Genomic DNA, 23,935 nt, shown 5'->3' on the forward strand with positions numbered 1-23,935 from the left:
TTTGGATGAGAAGGTGGAAAATAGATAATATTAGTTCTGTTTCGAAGGTAAGATGTAATCCAGTCGAGAACCCTTCTATGCAGGCTTCCTGGAGTCTTAAAATTAGGGTGTCATGGTCACCAGAATCAAAGGCAGCTGAGAGGTCATACCAGATTGCTATGAGTACTGATTCAGTGCCTCTTCCTGGGCAGAATCCAGTTTGGTAGTCTGAAAGTATGGAATTGTTTTCAATGAATTGTGACATATGGGCGAATGCTGCTCTTTCTATCAGTTTGCCAAGGAAAGGTCCATTCGTGATTGGTCTATAGTTGTTGGGATCCTGTGGGTCTAGGTTTGTGTTCTTTAATAACAGACGTATGTATGCTTTTTTAGGTCTTTAGGAAAAGTTCCTGTAGTTAAATAGTTGTTGATGATGATGATTCTTCTTACAGGTGTGGCAGCAGAAGTGGATAAAAGATTTTTCTTGAAGAGGTGTGGTGGACAAGGGTCAGAAGGGCAATCGGAAGGCCTGCTTGCTTTGACCAAATTCATAAATTCACCTTGTGATATTTGTTTGAAGGAGTGCAGAGGCTGGGTTGGTTTATTCTTGGAAGGGATTTTAGGAAAATGGTTGGTGCTGATGTTTTTCTTCTGTTTTAAATATGAGTCCAATGTATCTGCCGTGGTTGTGTAATGAGTTGTTAGTTTGTTTGTGAAATCCTGAGTAGTGGGGTGACTTCCTTCCATGGATTTAGGTTTTTTAAATTTATTGAGAATTTTATAAAATTCTTTGGTTGCAGATTTAGCATTTAGAATTCTGTCCAAGTAGTACCCTTTTTTAGATTTTTTGGTTCATGATTTGTATATTCAGTTATGTTTGTATAGCTGAAGTTTGTCTTGAAAGTTGTCTGTTTTGAGCCAGGTCCATTGCAACCTTCTGATTTATTGCTTTATCTTTTTAAGTTCTTCAAGGTGTTGATTTTCTTTTGTCCTGTTTGGTTTTTCTGGATAGTATTAGAATATGGAAAGCTCCCTGTAGCCACTCAAAGTTTTGGAACAGAATTAATTGTATCTAGATCTGTTTTGGCTGTTAGTTGTGTTTCTAAGTCTTTAAAATTGAGTTTGCTCCATGGTCGAAAGATGCATGTATGTAAGTTGTTATGGGGTGTGTTTTGTGGTGTTTTAAAGTTATCAGTTGGTGGTCTGACCATGTTATTGACATGATGCTATGAACGATAACTAGTTATGGCTTTGCAACAATGACATCTAGGATGTGTCCAGCGATGCGTGTGGGATTGTGTACAATCTGATGTAGGTTCAATGCGACTAGGCCTGTGGTCATAGCTTTTGGATGAGGCATATTGGGCTTGCCAACCAAATGTTTAGGTCCCAAAGAATGGATAGGTTTGAGTATAGTATTATGAGGTTCGAGACTATCTAGAAAAGTGTCTGGGAATGTTGAGTTGTTAGGAGGAGGTCTGTAAAGGAGAAGAAAGTTACAGGAGGAAGTTGGAGTATGGTTGCATTTTGTGAGGTGGACCTCAGAACCTTACATGGAAATGTTGTCTGTTTTACTGAGATTTATTGCTTGTTTGAATATTATCGCTAGTCCACCTCCTCTCTTAACTATACAGTTTTGTGTGATGGTTTTGATAGCCTGAGAACAGTTTCATGCAATTCTGGGGCCATGTCATCTCCCAACCATGATTCCGTTATGAATAGTAAGTCAGGTTGTGCGTCTGTGAGCAGGTCGTAGGTGTGATGCTTTCTTTTTTTTTTAGAGTGATCAAGCATTTATGAGCAGGCAGTTTAGAAAATGTGTGTTTGCAGTGGTTTGTTTTGGAGAAGGGTGAGCAGTATATTTTGAGCTTGTAGCAGGTGTGTTGTTAGTTGTGATAACTGTGTGTTGGTCACAATAGTCCTATTTTTCAATATAGTGTTCCTCTTCGAGCAGGCTTAGGAGACATTTTGCTGTGTCTGTGTGTGTTGGTGGTGGACGAGAGTTACATGATGAGTTTAGTGCTTTTTGTAGAGTAGCCTTATTGTGTAATAGACAAGGGGATGCGAAATTACAAAGAGTGGCATGTTGTTTATTTTGTTTGCGTCTGTTTTAGTGTGGAAGGAGTATGGGTTGGGGGTGGTGTAGGAGCATGTGGATCATAATTTAAGGCTCTATACTGTGCAATGGATGAGAGACAGGTGATTGAATGCTGCTGTGCTTGTGGTAGATGTTTGTGAAGAGTGAGAATGTAGAGGTAAAGATTGGTCAGGATTTGTATTCTTTGTGTAGTCATGAGGGTGGGAGCGGGTGTGACAGAACGTATTACCAAAGTTTCTCAGATCATATTGGACAATCGGTGGGCTACACCTTCAGGTCAGGTCCCTTATCTTGGGTAGCAGATAATTATCACATGATAATATACGCTGCACCAGTTAATAACACTATTCTGAAGCCTTTCAGAAAGAAACTCTCTCTGTTTCTACTAGGTCATTATGAAAGCTCTAATTATTGACTGTATGCTTGTTAAGCAGCAGGCTTGCAAAGCTAAACAATACATACATTAAAATGGAGATATGCAAGTGGCAATAAACCTTAGGGCTTCGTTCAAGTATAGCTACTACTTTACCCTCTCCCTCAACGAGGGATGCAAAGAAAGGCCCCACACGTGGGGCTTATTTATGTAAAATATAATTTCCATTTCTATTTAAACTCATCAAAACAATCACAAATAAGCAAATTCAACCCAATAAACAAAGCGAAGCACATGAAGTGGTGTTCCCAATACAATTGAAGGTTGCGTCAGTGTTGTGGATTAGATCAACCCTTGCTATGAACTAAAGGCTTGTGAAGTTTGGCAAGTGCCCCAATGCTGTACTCTTTTGTCCTCTATTCTGCGCTTTTTTATGGATTGCTTACTGAAAGGCCTCTTGTACATTAAGCAATGCATTACTTCATAGACCGACAACTCACATCAACATTTTGTTTCCTCTCTCTTCTGGCACTCAAATTATTCTCTCTAAGTTATACTCTCGATAGCTTATGCTAATCTTTCTTCCATGTGAATTTTGTACTGACTTGTACTATGTTTGTGATTTTCTATACATTGAATTCTAATTTTGTCTGGATCTTTGAATAAAAGGGACAGATAACTGCATACATTACCTGACTAGAAAGATCTGGGGAAAGCATCCCTGCGTCTGTTTCTCAACCATTTCTTGTGTCTGCAGAAACTGCCTCAGCAACTCACCCCGGGCAGACTTGTCAATTTTTGTCATCACAAGCTATAGCACCAATAAAATAAGAAAAGGATAAAAAAAACATAAACCCAACAGCAAAACAGGGTGATCTGTTTAAGGATTTGGTAACAAAGAACGAGGCCCATCTTTCACACATTGCAATCAACATTTAAAATCATTTTGTGAGGCCGTAATAACTAATTTAAACATTAAATTGGTGGGCCTGGGTCAGATGCTGTCCTCTTGCTAGCTGACATTTCTTATTGCACACCCCTGTATAACCGGATCAAGATCTGGTCTCCAGCCAACATGTTCACAGCTCATAAAATATTCCTACGGACTCTGATTAAACTGAAAGTAATGTTCAAACTCACTATGTATCCTACTACTAAATAAATGTTTTGACTACAGGCTCTCCCCACAGTAACCTCTTCACTATGTTCTAGTGGCATATTAATGAAAATATTTAAAATCTAACATTTCTGTTATGTCTTAAATGCTTCACTTTGTGTAATTTCTATTAATTGCAGCCATTGTTCTCTTTCGATGGTGGTATGACTCAACTTTATTAGAAAATATTTAGCAACTGTTCACCGAAAATCTTCTGAATTAACCCCTTAGCTGCTGGACCTTCCCTCCCACCGGCAAGTACTGAACCCTTTTTTGGCTATTTGGGATAGTTCACCCTTAGGGCTCCATGCATTTTTAAAGATAAGGTATCCATGAAGAATGTACATCCTTTTTTCCAACATGCTGGGGCCTCTAAAGGTAACCAGGGTTTGTGGATTCTCCTGGAGGGGACCGAGAAAGTAGGCAAAATATAGCAAAGTTGATTATTATTATTTTTTTTTTTTTTTTTTAGAAAAATAGAGAAAACGTGTTCCAGATCAGTGTCGGTTTACAGTAAGTTACCATCTTCCCAGCTTTCAGGAATATGCAGAAATGAATCAAAAAAACAAATTTTGTACCGCAACTTTGCCATTTTTCCAAGAGGTAGCATATTTTCCCTCTTTTTTGTGCTCTCAACCTACTTCCAGTTTGTGGTGTAAGCAACTGTGAAACTCAGGGGTGATCCAGAAAAGGTATAACATTTCTAAAAAAGTAGAGAAAATTTCTGATTCAGCAGGGAGTCATAAGTGTGAATCCCTCAAGGTTTTTTTAAGGTAAGTAGCTGTTATATTATTGAAAATGAGTAGGGAAAAGGGCAGTTGTGACAACATTTTCATCTGTACGTTTTTGTCACAGTGGCCGATTTACAAAAGCAGTATACCATTATGTCTGCAAGACCCTTGTGTTTGCGGGGATATATACCATTTATAGGTTCTCCAAGAACCCAAGACACCCAGAAACAACAACTGAGCTGCACCATACAATGGTATTTCATGGAGTACAGACCAATTCTTATAGAAAAATAGGCAGAGTGAAGCAATGGGTATCAAGGAAACTTATGTATTTCTGAAATGGGCACAAGATATGGAGTTTAGGAGCAGTGGTTATTGCTGCATCTCTGAATCTGTGGATAATTGTACTAGCATATGATCAGGAGGGTATTTAAAAAGAAATGTATTCTTTCTTATACACTGGCTTATATTTGAAAGTCACAAATGCAGCAAAATCCAATACGTAATAACAAATTTTCAAATATTCTATGCTTCCACAAGACTTCCGATAAAAATGGCACCTCACTTGTGTATGTAGGTCTAGTGAGTGCGACAGGAAACGTCCAAAAACGCAACATGGACGCATCACATTTTTTTCACCAATAACAAACCCTTTTTTCCCCCCAATGTGGGTAGCTGTAGATTTTGGACCCTAGCTCAGCTGGCACCTACAGCATCTTACCCAGCCTATACATTTTTTTAAACTAGACACCTCAGCATATCTAGGGGGTACTGACTTGCATGGGTCTCACCACGTTTTCTTTTTTTTTAACTCTGAATTCCTTCCAAACCTCAAACTTTATTTTTTTTTTGTTTTTAAATCATTTTCCTCACATTTCTGTGATGGGAAGTTATGGAATCTGCAAGGAGCCATAAACTTCCTTCCACCCAGCATTCCCCCAAGTCTCACAATATAAATGGTACCTCACTTGTGTGGGTAGGACTAGTGCCCGTGACACAAAACTGCCCAAAACACCGCGTGGGCGCAGTGCAATGCTCCACCGAAAACTGGCCCTCATCTCTCCCCCCCCCCCCCCCACCCCCAATATGGGTATCTCTAGACTTTGGACCCCAGCTCTGCCGGCACCTACGGAAATCTAGCCAAGCCAATATGTACATATTTGAAAACACCTAGGGAAATCCAGGGTGGTGGGACTTGTGTGGATCCCATGAGGTGTTTTTTTTTTTTTTGTAAAAACATACAAAGCCCTGCAAACCTCAAACTTTGCCTCAAATCTCACTTTTTCCTTACATTCATGTGATGGAAACTTCTGGTACCCACAGGAATCCACAAAATTCCTACCACCCAGCGTTGCCCCACCTGTGTCGATACAAATGCTGCCCCACTTGCCTGGCTGCGTCTAGTGCCACGACAGGAACAGATCAAAACAAGGACAATAGGAGCCCTTGAATAGGGACTCCTATTCCAGAAGTTTTCCTCACAGAAATGTAGGGGAAAAGCGTGACTTCAGGCAAAGTTGGAGGTTTGTAGGCCATTATGGGTAGGAAAGCATCATGGGATTCACACAAAGTACACCACTTTGGATCCCCTGGTTGTCTACTTTTCAAAAATGTATGTGGTTGGTAAGTTTAAATGGGTGAAAGCTGAGCATGGCCCAAAATCCCACAGCTGCCCTTATTGCTGAACTCTCCATGTAGCACTTTAGGGCCTTTTGTGCCTAAGTCTCAGGGCCCACCCACACAAGTGTGGCACCATTTTTATAGGGAGACTTGGGGCAATGCTGTGTGGTAGGAAGTTTGTGGCTTTTCATAGATCCCAGAAGTTTTCCTCACAGAAATGTGAGTTTTTAGTCATCATTTGAAGTTTGCAGAGCACTGTGGGTGGAAAATGGCATGGGGTGCATGTGAAGCACACCACCCTGGACTTCCTCGAAGTCTAGTTTTCAGAACTGTATGGGTATGGTTGGTTTTTAACAGTTTGCAGCCAACCTAGCCCATAAAGTTCAGCCGTTCACCACTGCAAGTGGGACAATATTGGGAGTTAGCCAAGCTTGTCTGGCCAATGTGTGAAATCAACACCCAAAAGAATCAAAGATCCTCTTTCTTGTCATAGGGATGAGATGCTTTAGTCTGGGGGTGTGGAGGGAGGGGGGGCACTGTTGCCCCCTTCAGTTGGGGCGTGGGCATAACCATGGCCATGGTAGTGGGCAGCCCCTACCTCTCTATTTAAAATAAAATACAAAAAAATCTCTGCCATCTAGTAGACTTTCTGCTTCACCCTCTCAGGGGTAAGTACCCATCTGCTCCCCCCGGGGGGCACAAAGACCCTGTCCCCACCCCTCTTTTAAAAAAATAAAACTCCCTTGTATCTAGTGGGTTTTCACTCACCGCCCTCCCTCCCAGAGGGTTCGGGGAGGGTTATTCTGTAATTACTTGGCTTCAGTCAGCTAACATTGGTATCCGAGCCTGAGGTCTAAGGGACAACAGACACTATTTATGTTCTTTCATCATATTCAGTTTATAACTTGGAAAGGTTGAGTACACTGCGAGGAGCTATAATGATACATTTACATTTGATTTAGGATCTACTTTGAGGGCTGCACAGTAACTGTGGAGTCTGGCAACAAGTGACCACCAAATAATTGGAAAACCAATTCTTCTTTCTCTTTTGACAGCCTTATGGCAGTGTTACGGCCTACGTAATTAAGCACCTGCGTGAAGGCCCATGACTAGGTGCAATAGTTCAATGGGCATGCTCAAACCCAGACTGGGGAAAAAGAACTGTGATCTTGCAGGGAATACAGTTTAAATTGTGTGATCTTTAGGAGAAAGGGATCATGTAATCAGAATCCGCTGAATATTTGTCAATTTCCGGGCACCTTTCACCAACCAAGCAACTGCCAGAACTATTTTCCTTACCCTCTCGCTGCAACCTTTTGGCCAGTGGATTTGACTTTCCTTCCCAGCGCAACCCAAAACTCAACCATACCATCTTTCATAATTTCCCTGAAATCGAATATAGCCTCAAGCCCCTAACTTAAATTCAATTTTATCTAGGTGTGAACTAAGCAGCTGAAGAATTACAGCTTCATGCAACCCGAATGCTCTCCAGATGATAAATCTGCATGAGACTGAGACCTTTCTTTTAAGGAAAGAAGACAGTCTTTGCTGCATGGATGCCCAACACACACTACCTGCGTATGAAATAGTGGTGGTAAGACAGGACAAAAGAATGGTCCAAGAGGGCAGTATGAAGGATTTCATATTCTCCATCCAGTGGAGCATTCATCTCAGCAGAAAAAGAGAACTGAACTTTTGGGATAGTATAGATTTTCAGACTACTCATAATGTAGACATTTATTCTTGAATGAGTGGCTTACTGGCTCAGAGATACTCCTGGTCCGAGTCCACATACAATGCAGAAGGACAGGATGATACAGCTGGCCTTCATATTGAGGTACTGTGCTCAAGCAAGGAAGGTTCTAACTCACCACAGAGGCTTAAAAAAAAGCCCAGGACAGCCCAATAGCAAACAAGAATGTTAGATACACTCCTGCTCTACATGACCACACTCTGCAGGAGAGTCCCACTTTTCATTTGACATCAATTATACTAACCACTGCAACAGAAAAACACACAAGGATCACAGTTGTTAGAGTGGGGAGCAAACTGTTTGAATTCAGGATAGGTCCAAAGAAAGTCAGGTTGCCCTGGCCAAAGGTGGAGTTACAGGCTCAATGCCAGCATACTAGGACTGTGGGGCTTCCTGCGTCCACCAGGGATAAGGGTCCAAAATGGGGGCATATGTGTCTGTAGAGAAAGCACAAATCTTGCGCTGAGCAGGCAGTATTTCTCTGCCAGTAATGCAGCAAAGTTTCAACTAGTGCATTCAGCATCGTTCCCTCTTTACACAATGGGTCAATTGTGTGATTGCAAACATTTTTGATTTAATGGGAATACCATTTTCAGAAGAGGTATCATTTTATGCCAAGTTCTCTTCCATTCACCAACATTTTAAAAAAGGCTCAAGAAAAATAACTGCTATGGTACATACAACATAAGGGATTCCAAATTCCTCCAGCATTTCCAAGGCAATTAAATCTGCTTTCTGCTCTCTCACAGAACCGTCCACCAGCAGGAATGTTCGTTTTAGACTGCAAGAACATAGAGGGTTTTGCATTATTAGTACACACTTTGATGCATGCTCATGGTAGCATGGATTTTCATACATACACCATACATATATAATTTGGCAACTAGTGTGATTTGAAATCCACGCATGCAGGTCAAGGAGTCATTACATCCAAGGGAGTTTCCATTATTTATTTAGAACTAAAATCTTCAGGGATTAAACAGTTTTCTCCATCATCTACCATAATAAAGAAAGGGAAGAAAAGCAAATGGTTCTAACATATCTTTAATATCCTTTGACTCTATTTCTACCCGCTAGGTAATGATGTATTTTTACGATTTGGGGCTTCTGTACGTTTTAGGGACACACAGAGTTGCTTCCCAACCAGGATGTCAGATTAAACACTCCACAGAATTCTCTACATGTTCCACACAAGCAGACTAAGGGCATCAGCATCGTACCATAGTGGGCAGCAGACCTAACAAAGTAGCATACTGCTGTAAGTAGGAGATGGTTTGATGCAGATGACTGTCTCCTATGTGATGTACATTTAGAAGGCTATTGAGCAAGCCCTCCTAGTTTTGTACAGTTACACCCCATTTATTGCAAAAGGCTACATCACTATTGTGTACATAGGAATTGTTACTCAACCAATGGGTTTCTCAAAGCATATCAGCTATCAGGCGGAACGTGCCACTCCTGTCCAGGGTGGTAAAGTACACCAGCTAGATAACCTGCACTCACCCTTGGGTTGCTTGGCTCTGAGCAGTCAGGTTATCTCGAAGGCAATGTGCAAAGCAACAACACAACACGTTCCCACAGCACTCCGGCTGAACGACCCCAAAAAGACTTCACATGGGTTGTCTATAGAAAAACTGTATTCAACACACACACGATTAATGCAGTTTGATTATAACGTGATCTCAGCATAAATGTCAGTGAGTACACAACAGACAATAATATTCAGGGAAACTTGGGCGTGAATCTCAATGACCCCCGCAACACAAAATAATAAGCCCGACCGCGTTAACCACTGATCACCGTATATACATTTGAGGAAACCACTCATTCCCTCCCTGCAGCCCCATAAGGTGCCCACCAGCTGTCAGCATTAGGCTCACCATCATCGTACCCACGATCAGTGAAACACATGCATTGAAGGGGGCTCCCGGGGCAGGCAGTAGCAGTACAATGTACTTCACAGTAAGCCACACTCCTACCTAGACCCACAATCTCAGCCACACTAGTAAAAATGTAATGTCAACCTTACAAACTCTCTGGCAGAGCCCGAGTACTCAGCAGCACCAAGGTGCTGCCCCATCACTCACTTATTATTCACTCCCTCACATTCACCCCACACCTAGACATGGGGCCTGGGTATCAGTTGTCGCTGGTACGCGCGCACACACACTCACATCCAGCACCCTAATGCGATGCCCTAACTGGCAAGTGGATGCCCATATGTTTCATACCCTCTGTGCCCCAACCCGCCCGCCAGCTGCCAACCTGCCTCCAGTTAACCTCGCCCCCATCGCAACCCTAGATATTATAGTAACTTTCCCCTGGGCACCCAGCCGCTCACGGCTATGTCACAACTACCCAGGTGTTGGAATCAAGATGGGGGACAGGATAGACAACAGCCAGTAAACAATTAATGAGGAGACCTTCACGCTTCCAATGGGAGGTTCACTCGGGTCTGCAAAACACAGGGGGATGGTCACCAGAGCCAACCATTAGACTCGGAGGCGCCCAGCCCTGCCTGACAATCCAATGTTACCAAAAAGTAACTAATTCAGCACCTCCGGAATAGAGAGGCGCAGTCGGGGAATGTTGACTTGACCTGCCCTCAACACTTCAGGTTTTACACAAGTCACCAGGTCTGTGTCTCTGGATTGGAGGCACCCTGTCTGGTGCCCATGAACTTCCAGTGGACCCAGACAGGTTTGATCCCTCGTAGAAAGTGCTCAGTGCTGTGCCTCCAATGACTGGGTTTCCCAGACGGCACCAGATCTCTTCAACCAAATCCTAGCATCGTACTCCCCTCAACAGGAGGCACTAGTATGGGCGTGATGACTTTAACTGCATCAGTTCGACTCAGGACTTGGTTTCCGTACCCCTATGGGTTGAGGTACTCTGCCCTGTATGCTATGACCTATGCAGGACTGGACTCAGATGAACACACTAGATGCACGTTCCGCTGGGCAAAACCAATCCCCGTAAAGCACTCCTGGGTTTGTACCCACACCTCCGCAGGTTCCTACCTATGAATGGGCACAGCACACAATGAATATGCAGCCGAGGGTCACACGAGGGAAATGCTCCCATTCGACCTCAACAGGGCACCAGGAGGGTCCTGCAACAATGATTAGTTCACTTCACAAGCCGTCTCGGGGTGCAGTGGTCCCTACGACGAAGGGCCACACACCAGTAATGCGAGCAGTACGTTGCTACCCCGCACCTGGTGCACCCTGTCTCCAGACTTAGTTCCCCGTCCACACACACACACACTGCTCCTGCCAGGTGGAGTCCGGCACGATGTACACGCAAACAGAGGGCACCACTCTAAAGATATTACCGATCATACTATAGGTCCCTCTCAGGAGGTCTTTGATGTCCCCGAGACCTCCACAGAGAACAGGGGACAGCCATCCTGCCCTTGTAGAGCCACTTCAGGATGCCAAATAGCAGCAGGTAATCAGCCTCAGGCCTGCCTTAAATCAGAAATGGTGCGAGGATCCCCTTCCTTGGGCAGTTATCCTCCTAGGCACCCTGATTCTTCTGATAGTGGAAGCAACGCAGTCCAGCAGCACTGGTCCCACGTTTCCATCAGTGGTACTCTAAGTTGCAGACTTTGAGTACTCCTACTAATACTAAGTAAAACCTTTCAACTGGGGGTAGTTCGAAGGATATTCCTTTGAACAACAGATATTGCCCCTAAAGTTCCTCCATATCTGCCCTAGAATGCAGATCTTTATTTTTATGGGTGCCAGGCTTGAGGATGCCAAGTGTCACAACCTCTCCCCGAACCATCTCCCCAGGCTCCAAATGGCAGGGTTCTGTCGTTCTGGATACCCGAGTTTTATAGTGGTCATCTGGAGAACATGAAGATGTACTCTCTTCCTGTGACCCCTAGAAGGAAGCCTAATTTATGGGGCACCAGAACCAGTCCCAACGCCGGACATGTCCACTTTCCTGAAGTAGTATTTCCTGTCCAATGGTACCAAACAGTAGGAGGCTTCTCCCCTGCAATCCCTTATCGCAACCGGACCTAATAAGCCTAGATGCCCCATATCACTGTATGGGTAGATCAGCTCTCAGTGGCAGAGTGGACAAAAGTGGGTATTCAGCACTTCCTGGGCCCTTGTGCCCCAGCTCAAGCACCAACCTTCCAAGGCAGGTGACACTTCGGTTACAGCCACCACAATGGTGCTTGTGCACCTCGGTCAGCCTGAGCCCTCGGCGCTCCGTTCCTATCATGAATGCTCGTGCATAAATACACACGCTGTTTTCACTTTGGCCATGTGGTCATTTACATAGGAAGCACCCCATCTGGTCATAGACATCGACACCTGGGTTGGAGAGGCCGAACCCCATCCATACCTGTCCCGGCCACTCCAACGCGCACACAGGTGATGGTGCCAGCTTCTAACCAGTATGGATGGTGTGGGCACTTTCACTCCGCACTGACAGGGAAAGTGCTCCTAGGGTCTGACAAAACCCACTAGAAAGAAATGAACACATTTGGGGGAACCACTGCCTATAAGTGTCAGGTCTAACGAGCCCCAATTTAAATTGTTTATTAAAAAACCACTTTTTCAGCTCCTTTCTAAAGGCAATCTGGGAGGGAGCAGCCCTGATAGGTGATGGAAGTTTTGGTGGCTCCGGTAACAAAACTTCTTCCCGATTTCATCCTCTTTAATCTCTGTACTACTACTTTCTTTGCCCCCGTCGATCGTAGATTTCTGCTGGGTTCATACCATTTGAATGCTTGTCTCTTAAATTCAGGGCCGATATCATGCAAATCCTTGTAGGCTAAGCAGAGCGCCTTGAATTTTATGCGATTTCTGACTGTCAGCCAGTGAAGCCTTCTGAAGGCCTGACTAACGGATTAAAATTTGGGAATGCCTAGGAGCAATCTGGCTGCCATATTTTGCAGTGTGTGCAATTTATACAGATATTGTTCTTGCAAATTTAGGTACAACCCACTGCAATAATCTATTTTTGACAAAACTGTCAAATGAGTTGTAATTACGGTTTTCTTAGCATCTTAGGGGATGAATGGGAGAATTTTCTTAATCATCCTTGAGGTGTTAAATGTGGAAGAGACCACCGAATCGGTTTGATTACCAAAATGCAGCCTATCATGAACCACAACTCCTAAGATCCATTCCTTTTTAACTGGAATTGGGTGTGGTCCCATCTCCAGTGGCCAACAGGATGGGGCCCGAAACTGGGGATTATTCCCAAAAACAATCACCTCGAACTTACCGGAGTTTAGTTTTAGGCATTTAGGCAATGACTACTCATCCATACTCTAATTGCACGCATGAAGTCATGGAACTTAACACCGAAGATGTTTGTATTGTTGAATGCTAATAAAACAATTTGCATGTCATTAACATGGGAGGTAAGGGAGAATCCAAAGGATTGAATCAGCGATGCTAGCTCGGTTACGTAAAGGTTGAAAAATTAAGGGCTAAGCGAGGACCCTTGCAGGACCCTGCATGGCAGAGAAAAAGGTTTGAGGTGTGTGAGTCCAGGGGGGACAGTCTGCTCTCTTCCTTCCAAGAATGAGCTCAGAAGGGCTAGTGCCTTCTTTTAAATCCCCAACGCCTCAATATAGTCGCTCAAAATAGTATGCTCAACTGTACCACAGGCCAATGGCAAATCGAGGAGAATAAGGGCCGCAGTTCCTCCCTTATCCACTGCCTCCCTTATTTACTCGGCTGCCTTGATCAGAGCAGTCTCGGTGCTGTGTCCAAGTCTGAACCCAAACTGCGTTGGGTCCAGAAGATGGTTATCCTGGACGCATTGCACCAGTGGTTGATTTATCACTTTCCCAGCCATTTTTGCAGGAAGTGGTAGGCGGGAAATGGGATGATAGCTAGTAGGATCTTCAGGGTTTAGGCTCGGTTGTTTCAAAACAAGAAGAATTGAGGCCTTTTTCCAAAGTGATGGGAAATGCCCAGCTACAAACAATGAGTTAAAGATGCTGTTTAAGTTTGTAGCTATTGGCCCTGGAATCAGTTTAACCACCAAAGGTGGACACGGTTCTGATGGAGACCCTGATTTGGCAGAGTGAATCAGTCTGATCATTTGGTCAGGTGTGACTGGGGAGAATTCAAGAAAAGTTATTTGTTCAAGGTCATCCTGAGTATTTATTTTGTCATCAGTGGCAATAATTTTTATAGGTATCATCCTTAAAGGCTAGATTTTGATTAGTGGCAAAATTCTAACAGGTTTGGTCGACCTCGTCACAGAACCAGTGGCAAGCGAGTTGCAAAAGTTTAGCGGTCACCTGGAATAATTTCTTACCTGAATTTTCAGCTGATTCAATCTGCTGCATATAGTAGGCCATTTTTTCTTACATAAGTAGACTTTCATACTTGGTCATAGCAAGTTTATATATTTCTTTATCATGTGCACAGTAATGTGACCTCAATTTTCTTTCAAGCCTTCTACAGCTGGGGTCAAATTTTTCAAGTGGCAATCACACCGACAGGATGCAATGGCAACCTGTATTTACAGTCAAACAGAGCTACAAATCTAAGGACTTCTGGAGTGGCAGATTGTGTAAATGGGGTATTAACAGTTTTAGATTCATGGCAACCATTGTGCATCAATGTTATCTGCAGAAAAAAGAAAAAAAAAAAAAAAAAAGTATTTGTCCTGCACTCAGCCTAAGCAAAGCATAGTAAGGCCTCTTACTTAAACAGGTAGGCAAACGGACTGAGTGTGCTCTGTCCTTGATGAATATGTAGCCACCAGAAATATTCTTACTGAAAATAAAAAACTTTTTATTCTGATGGATACATTTTCCCACAGATTCCTCAGCTTATGAATGAATCCAAAGGCAAGAACTTCCTGAGAGGTGGGTCTGAGCAGAAAGGAGTAACCATGCAAGTCATGCAACACAGATCAGGCAAAGTACCTGTCACTGTGTGCTTGGACTGTGATGCAGTAATGATTCGCAAGGAAGACTACGTGGCCCTCCGCGGATACCAGCACCGGAACACCTCTGTTGAGAGCTGTGGAAGCACTCATAGTCCATAGGGTATTCGCCATAAATGCCCTCCAGAGAGTCTTTCTGTTCTAAGGCGTAGGATATCTTGACACAAAGGATGACTCCGCAAGATATGATATGCTTGATCAACACCCTGCCCTTTTTTATTTATTTTTAGCTGCAGCGAAACCTACAAAGAGCTGATCATCTATTCTGTCCTGTTGAGTGCCATCTGTAATAACACACAGCACACCTGGGGATCTAGTCTATGCAACTGCTCCTTCTCTTGGTGGATGCTGAAGAGGAACAAAGGGAGAAAGGGTAACAGGCCCTCGTTAAAGGCAGACACCCCCTTATTTAGGAAGGGTGGGTAGGTATAAGTAACCAACGTATGTGGATAGAAAACTAGAAAGAGGGCTTGAGGTTCTCTGACCCCACAGGCTGGGGTTATAGCCATGAACAGTACAAACTTCACAGTAAGAATTTATGCAGGACATATGTGCATTGGATTGAACGGGATGATATAAAGAAAGTCAACACAAGATTCAAATTCTAGTGCGGAACAATGAACAGGGGGAATGAAACAATGTAAATCATTTAGAAAAAGCTCCAGTAGTTGTGATCCAAGCAAAGACGGCAGGTAAGGAAGACGCATGAAGGTGTACGGGGCTGAAAAAAGACCTTTAACAGTGGCAGTTGCCAGATTCTGTTGGGCAAAGGACAGATGAAAGTGCAAGATGCTGGAAAGGGAGGCCTGAGAAAGGTGTCGGGCTTTTGACCCATCATTGAACAAATTTGTTCCCGCAAGCTGCATAAATTAATTTCAGAGCTGGATTCCTGGTAACCAAGACAATGTTCACAACTTAAGCAGGAAAGCATGAGGATTCTAGCAAAAGAAATTCAGGGAACACAACTGAATCTTCATTTATGGAACTGTAGCATTTGGGGAATCGGGTGGGGGATTTCGCCATCTTTCTGTGAGAACAGGTCTACCCAGTGCAGGAGAAGAATACCAGATCCATTTTACCCAATCTGGGGCAATCAGGATTAGCTGTGTTCGATCCTTCTGCACCATCTGTAAGTCCTATGAAACATAATTGGAGAAAATGTGCACAGCAAGCCACGAGATTGGGTGAACCTAAAGACACCATCCAGGTAATGAATAAGGACGAAGTGTATGGCACAAAACTGAGGACATGTCCTTTTCCCTCACGAACAGGTCCACAGAGGTACAGCCCAATCTGGAGATCACTTCTGCCACTTTGTGGTGTAATTCCCACTTTCCTACCCATGAGTTTCCACAGAAAGACAACTGAGAGCATCCTATCTCAAGTTGAGGGAACCTGCAAGGTGAGCCTCTACTGCCACAGGCAAATTGCCTCCAAACACAGTGTCCTCGACCCCCAACCCACCCCGATGATGGATATACTGGACGCTGTTGGTTTGTCTGAAACAATGTAAAGATGAAAGAGAAATAACTTCATGGCAAGATGAACTGATTGTAGCTAATGCATCTATATATGCAGATGCTGCTCCAGACGTGAAACAAAGACCCTGGGTCGTCATGTTGCCCAGATGGGAACCCTAGCACAGTAGGAGGAGGAGGACGTGACCAAGACTACAGTAGTTTGCATCTTTGGAGGGCTGAAACGATAATACACTAACAGCCTGGAGAAGCATTCAGTTTTCTCAGGCACCACCGAATGAGGTCTTAACAGGATGCATAGGCACAGCAGATTTAAGATGTGCAGAACCGGGATCCTTGTCAGAGTCAGAAACACTGGAATTGCCTCCTGAATAATACTAAATCTCTGATGAGGAGTAAAAGCTCTCATGATTTGCGTCCATAACCCTTTCAATGAAGGTTGGCCTCCTCATCAGAGTTGAAACTTCTGTTTCTAACGGAATGCACAACTCATAGTACTCATCATCATGTACTGAAGGTGCTTTTTGAACAGTGCCAGGGACTATTTCCACCAGCCAGTTGTCCAACTATGGAAATACATAGTCCATAAGCAACCATAACTGCCAGCTTTTGCGCAAGGATATATGATGTGGTTGGTAGTCAAAACTGCAGGGCCATGAACTACTGAATCTTGATTAATGCCTTTGGGTAGAGAGAGCTGGAACATTGAAGCACACATCTAGGATGTCAGGGTACATCCAACAATCCCTCACTGTGAGTGCCAACAGAACCTGGTTCAGGGACAGCATCTTGAATTGTCCTGTCAAATGAACAGGTTAAAGAGGTGAAGGAAGAGGATGGGTGCCAGAACATCAAACTTTGTATTAAAATCTTGTGTTTCCAGATTCACCACCTCTATATCCTCTTTGCTCAGTAGGACAAGTATATCTGCCTCTACAATCCATAAGTGTGTTGGAGAGAACATCTTGGGGTAGGACAGGCTGGTCGGGTTGAGGGCCAGGAAGAATAGGACCCAGTTTTTGCGGTTTAGCTGAGTGACTCAGCAATACTTTGTGATCGTCTCCCAATTGGTGGAAAAGTGGTAGACTCTTCCCTTATGCCAGAAGACGTGGCGTATCTGGGGGAGAGCCAGGAAGGTTTGAATTGAGAAGAGCTGGCAGACATGAGAAATTGATCTGCGGCCTTTGCTTATGATTGGATACCGCTAAATCCACGCCTAAAATAAAAAGATGGTACATTTCTTGGGGCGATGGGATGGTTGCCTCTGCTGGAACTGTTGAACCCTGGAATAGCCTTGGAACTTCTTATACTGCTGGTGGGAACTACCTTGCTGAGGATTCTAGGCCCAGTAAGCTAGCCACAGCTGTACTATTCTTGAAGTGCTCTTTGGATCATAGGAGTGTGTGAATGGCATGAATGTGTGCTTGTTTCCTAACACTAATGGTAGGGTTATTATTAAATATAGCTAATGTTCACACCTCAGTGTACATTGGTACTTTTACTGGCTGTGTATATAAGAAAACACTGTTGGTCCTGAAGAAAGCCATAAGACCCAGTGGGTGCTGGGATGGGTGAAACATGTTGAACATAATTTTTCACTAACTGGGGACGTCATAATACTGTCCCTTTCAGCGTTATTCTTGTTTTTAATCTTACCTTGGTTCCTACTTATTATTAAAGAAGTATGTTTTATATAGGTATCTGAGGTACTTTTAACAGCACTACAGATCCTTACAGAACATTTACCCTTGGAAGTGCTCCCTCCATTCGCGTGATCAAGTCCATCGAACACACAAGCTTTAGCTCTACTGTTCTTGAAGTGCTCCAGGGAGGAGTTGGCTTTCTCTCTGAACACCACTCTCACCATTAAGAGGCATATCCCATAAAGCGAATAATATGCATTCAAGCAAGAGGACGCAGCATGACACCCATGCCCCTGGATCCCGCCACAGTGTCTGCAGAGTCCAGACCGCAGTTCAGGATCTAATTGGAAGCATCCAAGCCATCGCTGACAAGATCAGAAGATGACAAAGTGGTAAACTATACTCAAGACTAAGTGTTTGACAGTTTTCACAGGGCTTAAACATAATGGCCCAGTAAACATGGTGGTGTTCACCATTCGAAGGGCAAGACTGTCAGAGGCGAAGACTATGTAGCCCACAGACTCTAGTTTCTTCGATTTTCTATCTTGATGAGCCATGAGAAAGGAATTTGGGCACAGTGCTGAGGAGTAAACTTGGGCAACTAGACTTTCCGGTGAAAGGTGAGATGACAAATTGTGTATCAACTGTGACCGTTCTATGATGTCTGTTAATAGGTCTGTGGACTGCATGGCCCAAGAAAGGTTCTTTTCTTTTTTCTCATGCAGTGAGGATAGGTTCCAAGATAGCCTCATTAAACTGAAGCAAGAGTTACGAAACTGAAGATGCTTGCAATGTTTATGTCAAAATGTTAGACTCTGCTTCCCCAGATAGCACGGTCAACTCAAAAGCTTCTGCTGGCTTTTATACCACAATGGTGAATAAAGAGACTTCTTCTAAAGGCGGCAATGGATATCTCCTTATGGTGACATATCCAGTCAATTGCATACTGTAAAACAAGCCTATGACAGCATCAGTATTAGAGGGAAGAAGGAGGTTATCATTTGCTGTGCATGTGTAATCTTCATTTGGCATTGCAAGTGCATCAAAGTCCAAGCCAAACAATTCTTCCACATGTGCGGATCTGGGAGCTGTTGGAACAACCTCCACCAAGGTCTCATCATCAAAACAAACCTTCACTTCCTCTTTTGCCACTTGATAATTTCAGCTGATTTTGAAGGTGATGTCGAAGGAGGAGATGACAAGATAGGTTTTGGAGCCTTGGCAGGCTTCTTCTTCTTTGGTGCTCGGGCCGTGGAGACACATTTGAGACAGACCTGCAAAAACCACCAAGCTCACAGTATGGATTAACCCATGAAGACTGATCCAGAGGGTACAGGTGCAGTCCTATACAAGCCTTGTGTTAGACTTTGCACCCTTGGCGTGGTCTCTCCTAACTTTTTGCCTCTGCTTCCCAGGTTGTTGATGTGTGCTGGACTCTGTTTTTGATACTCTGGGCACTTTACCACTGCTAACCAGTGCTAAAGTGCAAGTGCTCCTGATTAAAATGTATGTGTAAATTGGCTTATCTATGATTGGCCTATCTGATTTACTAGTAAGTCCCTATTAAAGTGCACTAGAGGTGCCCAGGGCCTGTAAATCAACTGCTACTAGTGGGCATGCAGCACTGGTTGTTCCACCCTCATATGTTGCCCTGTAAACATGGCTTAGACCGGCCACTGCAGTGTGTGTGTGCAGTTTTAAACTGCCATTTCGACTTGACAGACCTAAGCCTCCCCTTTTTATACATGTAAGGCAACCCTAAGGTAGACCCTAGGTACCAGGGTTCAGTGTATTTTAAATGTACTGATGTGCGTTACATGTCCTAGCAGTGAACCACTGCTAAATTCAGTCTTCACTGTTGCAAGGCCTCTCTCTCATAGGTTAACATGGGGGCTGCATTTAAATATTATTACAGTGCAGATTCCCTTTGAGAGCAGGTAGAATTCTGGAGTTTGGGGTCTCTGAACTCACAATTTAAAAATACATCTTTTAGTGAAGTTGCTTTTTAGATTGTTAGTTTGAAAATGCCACTTTTAAAAGTAGGCATTTTTTTGCATAAACCATTCTGTGATTCTGACTGCCTAGTGGATTGCCTGTCTGGGTCAGTTTACTTCTGCCTGTGAAAGTGGACAAAGACTGGACTTTTGTGGTTTATTCCTGCTTGTGAAGAAGCTTGAACTGAGCTTACCTCCTGTTTTGAAGTCTTAGGGCCATCAAAGACTTCTTCTGCTAGCATCTGGACTCTCTGCTGAGACTCCTGCCCTGCCAAGTGGTGTCTTATCCAGTCCCTGGGCACTTGAAAAGTGAAGTTGGCAGACAAGAGCTGAAAATCCACGCACAGAACGTTGTGCATGGAAATTTGACTCACCATCTGCAACGCGGCTGATAAACGACTTGCCGTTGGCTTCGAGGCTAAAATCGATACTCCCCCTGCATCGCAGCTGGGAGATCAATGCATCGCAGCTGGAGAAACGACATGCAACACCCGCTTGCGGCTGCTGATAACGACGCAAACACATGCAGCGCGGTTATCTAACACCGTGCAACAGGATCTTCCAAGCATCGCCCCTGGGTGTTAAAGTCAACCCGACTCTGCGCGTAGCCAAGGCACCCCGTCTGGAAACTGAAGCATCGGTGACCTGACTGGAGAAAAAATGATGCACGACCTCCCTTGTGAGGAAGGAATCTATGTATTGATGCCTTTTCCGACGCATGCTTGCCTGTGCAGCTTTATTTTTTACACTAACCAGGTACTTTGTGCAAAATCATCGTGTCCATTGTTTTCTATGGAGTAAGACTTTTATTCTTTTAAAAATTCATATTTTAACTTGTGTATGTTGGATTTTTGTCATTTTTCTCTTGTTTGATTTAGATAAATATTGCCTATTTTTCTGAACTTGTGTGGTGTCCATTTTGTGGTGTTTTCACTGTATTACTGTGTGTTTTGGTCCAAATACTTTACACATTGCTTCTGAGTTAAGCCTGCCTACGTGTGCCAAGCTACCAAGAAGGTGAGTGGGGGGTTAACCAGGTGTGTTTCTCCTTTGCCCTGGTTAGAGTGAGGGTCCTTGCTTGGACTTGGGGTAACCTGACTGCCAACCAAAGACCCCATTTCTAACACCTTGCATTGCCAGCTGAAAGGCCTCAACCTGCACAGGCCTATCTGATGGAGCCAGGAACTCCAGAGTCATCATTTTTAACTTTGGAAGTTTTTCTGATGACTAGGAAAAGCCCAGTGTCAGGGAATAGCATTGAAACTCTGAACTATAACGAGTGGGATTTTGTGTCCTTGGAGAAGAGGATTTCTCCTTCCTAGGACACCTTGAGTTTTTTGTGAGATCATTCCCTGTTGGGTGACTTGCCTGGAAGTGAGAGTAAAAGCTTCAATGCATCCCTGTGGGCCTAGGACAAAAATAACTTGGTCTCCTGCTCCCTGATGGCTTTTGGGTACATCGAAGAGCAAGAGTCGCTGGCCATGTCTTGTGTTCTGAGCTCAAACACAACATTAGGATAGGCCAGTTGGTCTGATGAGATTTCATTGCAGTACCTAAGACAGGGTTTAAACCTCGAAAACTTAGGAGGAGATATCTGACCTGGTCACTACTATCAAAATACCGAGGCATTTCTATGGAGAAGCACGGAGAGCTTCACACTTGTGCAATGAGAGGTGAGAACAGGAGCGGATGCCGTGAGCCAGTTGGCACCTAATATACAACAATGTCCTCACACCCTGTAGGTGGAGTTGCAGATGAAGCTGAATGGTGCCATCTAGTTGCGTTGGAGAGCTATTGATGGGAGTTTTCAGCCTAATCTAGTGCCAGGAAGGACTTTCATAAAGTAAGGAGTCTGGGGAAAGATGCATGCACCAGACGCTGACATTATAGCTCCACTTCAATCCACAACTGTAAATTCTTTTTTTTTTTCTCTCCGAAAACACATAAATGCATAGACCATTCATTGTACTACATTTTGCCATAATTCCCTTTCACCTCATGAATGAAGGCCTGGGAGGTTAGCCTACAGTCTGAGAGGCGTTGGAGAGCTATTGATGGGAATTTTCAGCCTAATCTAGTGCCAGGAAGGACTTTCATAAAGTAAGGAGTCTGGGGAAAGATGCATGCACCAGACGCTGACATTATAGCTCCACTTCAATCCACAACTGTAAATTCTTTTTTTTTTTTCTCTCCGAAAACACATAAATGCATAGACCATTCATTGTACTACATTTTGCCATAATTCCCTTTCACCTCATGAATGAAGGCCTGGGAGGTTAGCCTACAGTCTGAGAACAAATGGGCTCTCTGGACAGCTACTTTCGTTCTCTTAAATGTGCTTTATTCTTTTTTTTTTTCCCCTTTCGAGTAGGTTTTCTTTCTTGATAACATTTGAATTAATAATGTCCTTAACAGTGTTTGAAGGTAAATCCGGTTTTTATGTTTCTGCTATGTTTAAAAAAATCCTTTAAAATGTGTTTAATTGCAGGAAAGTGTGGTTATACATTTGCTAGTTATACTGGCAATAGCTAATTATTTTAGGTATTGTGGATTTCGAGTGTTTTTACCTTCACTGTGTTTTATACATTATTCTGTGAACTAGATGTTAAAATTGTCTATTATAGCAGTTCTTGCAGTGTAACATCAAATTGAATTGCGGGTCCTGTGTATCTGTTTTCAATACTGAGAATTGTCACAGTATGTTGCTTCCATTTACTAAATAAAATATCAAGAGTAATAATGCAACAAAAATGATTTATTACTTACTTTTGTCTTCCTTCCAGATAAGCTTCGACCATGTCCACAAAGTCTTTGGGAGCTCTGTAACCATAACCAGGCATATCAACCACAGTAAACGCTTTCCCCACTTTGAAAAAGTTCAGCTTCTTTGTGTGCCCCTGCAATCCAAAAACAAAAGGTTTCAAGGCATCATGAACAATCGAGAGGAGATAGGTACATAAACACAGCTCAGGGCAGGATGTGGGACAGAGAAACTTGATGGCAGGGTAAGCTTTTACCTGACCCGTCTCACTGCAGCCAAATATGTACTTTGATTGTCACCTCAGCATCGATCAGAAGAAGTCTGGTCGTAAAAAACACGGTGGCGCTATTGATATATTGAGTGTTTTTCCTATGGAGACTTACAACCCAGCGGAGGCTTAAAAGTAGGATGATTCCAGCCAAAACATGTTCATATTTTGGCTAGAATTCCTGCTTAAAAATATGTAATCACTAACGGAAGACACTAGCTGTGTTTATAAATTCTGAGAACAATATATTTAAACTATTACTAATATTTGCTACTGAAAGTGTGCCTTTAACAGGTAATGCTCAATTAAATTACACTTCCTGGAGATACCAGACCACTCTGAAAACAGGAATGTCATCATGGGGATATGCCATGAAAATGTATAAAATATACCCATAAAGATGTCAATGTCATGTCAATTTACACTTATTCCTCATGCTGTTAGCAAGCGGCAATATTGTACCAGGACAATATAAAAAAGCCTAAATATTGAGTGTATGCAGAGGGAGAACGTCATAATGTCTCTTTCTGCCATAGCTATAGTTTCCTCATCTGAATTGGTCATGAACTACCATGGTCGGTGTGGCTGCTGGACCATAAGGGTAGTTGTCTCAGAGTGGGCACCTGCACTTGTGACAGAGCCAATGGAGACAGAGGGATCAAAGGATGCAGAGGCAATGGGGCCACACTAGGGTCAGTGCAAGAATGGTGGTTATGAAATCTTTGACTGTGAAAAGATCCTGTAAGGGTCGGGCAGCCCAAGGAGGAGGCAGGAAGCCGAGACATGGCAATGTGTTAGCATCAGTCAAGCCAAGTCTGGTCTAATGAGATCATGCACCCCTGTAGAGCTGCAAACTGAGACCCAGGGCCCTGTGGACTTAGGAGGAGAAAAGGCTAGCCTGAACCCTTGCCTGCTAGAGCGGAGAAGGGGGAGTGTGAAGAAGGAGAAATTCGCAGAAATAGTGGAGAATGCAGAAGAGGCATGTAGTCTGGACAGTGATTGGCTGGCAGATAATGTAGAACTGGTTAATAAATTTAACCCATGGTGTTTTTATTCATCCTTTTGTTTGCATTCTACTGGTTTGCCTTCTATTTGAAACTCTTATAAATACAGCAAGAAAATGTAACAATATTAATTTCTCACTTTGCATA

General features: G+C 43.4%; 1 protein-coding gene across 3 annotated transcripts in view; it reads right to left on the minus strand.

Annotated features, from left to right (window-relative positions):
* Positions 1 to 23,935, minus strand: part of GTPBP8 (GTP binding protein 8) — a 74,433-nt gene that overhangs the window by 4,765 nt on the left and 45,733 nt on the right. For all 3 annotated transcript variants that reach the window (XM_069202631.1, XM_069202633.1, XM_069202632.1), the window contains exons 4-6: positions 22,522 to 22,652; positions 8,392 to 8,491; positions 3,143 to 3,261 (exon numbers count right to left, since the gene is read on the minus strand). In XM_069202631.1, coding sequence (XP_069058732.1) covers positions 3,143 to 3,261; positions 8,392 to 8,491; positions 22,522 to 22,652 — 350 coding nt within the window. The remainder of the gene's footprint in view (positions 1 to 3,142; positions 3,262 to 8,391; positions 8,492 to 22,521; positions 22,653 to 23,935) is intronic.

This window comes from Pleurodeles waltl, chromosome 8, assembly GCF_031143425.1.
Source record: "Pleurodeles waltl isolate 20211129_DDA chromosome 8, aPleWal1.hap1.20221129, whole genome shotgun sequence".
In the NCBI taxonomy this organism is placed as follows: domain Eukaryota; kingdom Metazoa; phylum Chordata; class Amphibia; order Caudata; family Salamandridae; genus Pleurodeles; species Pleurodeles waltl.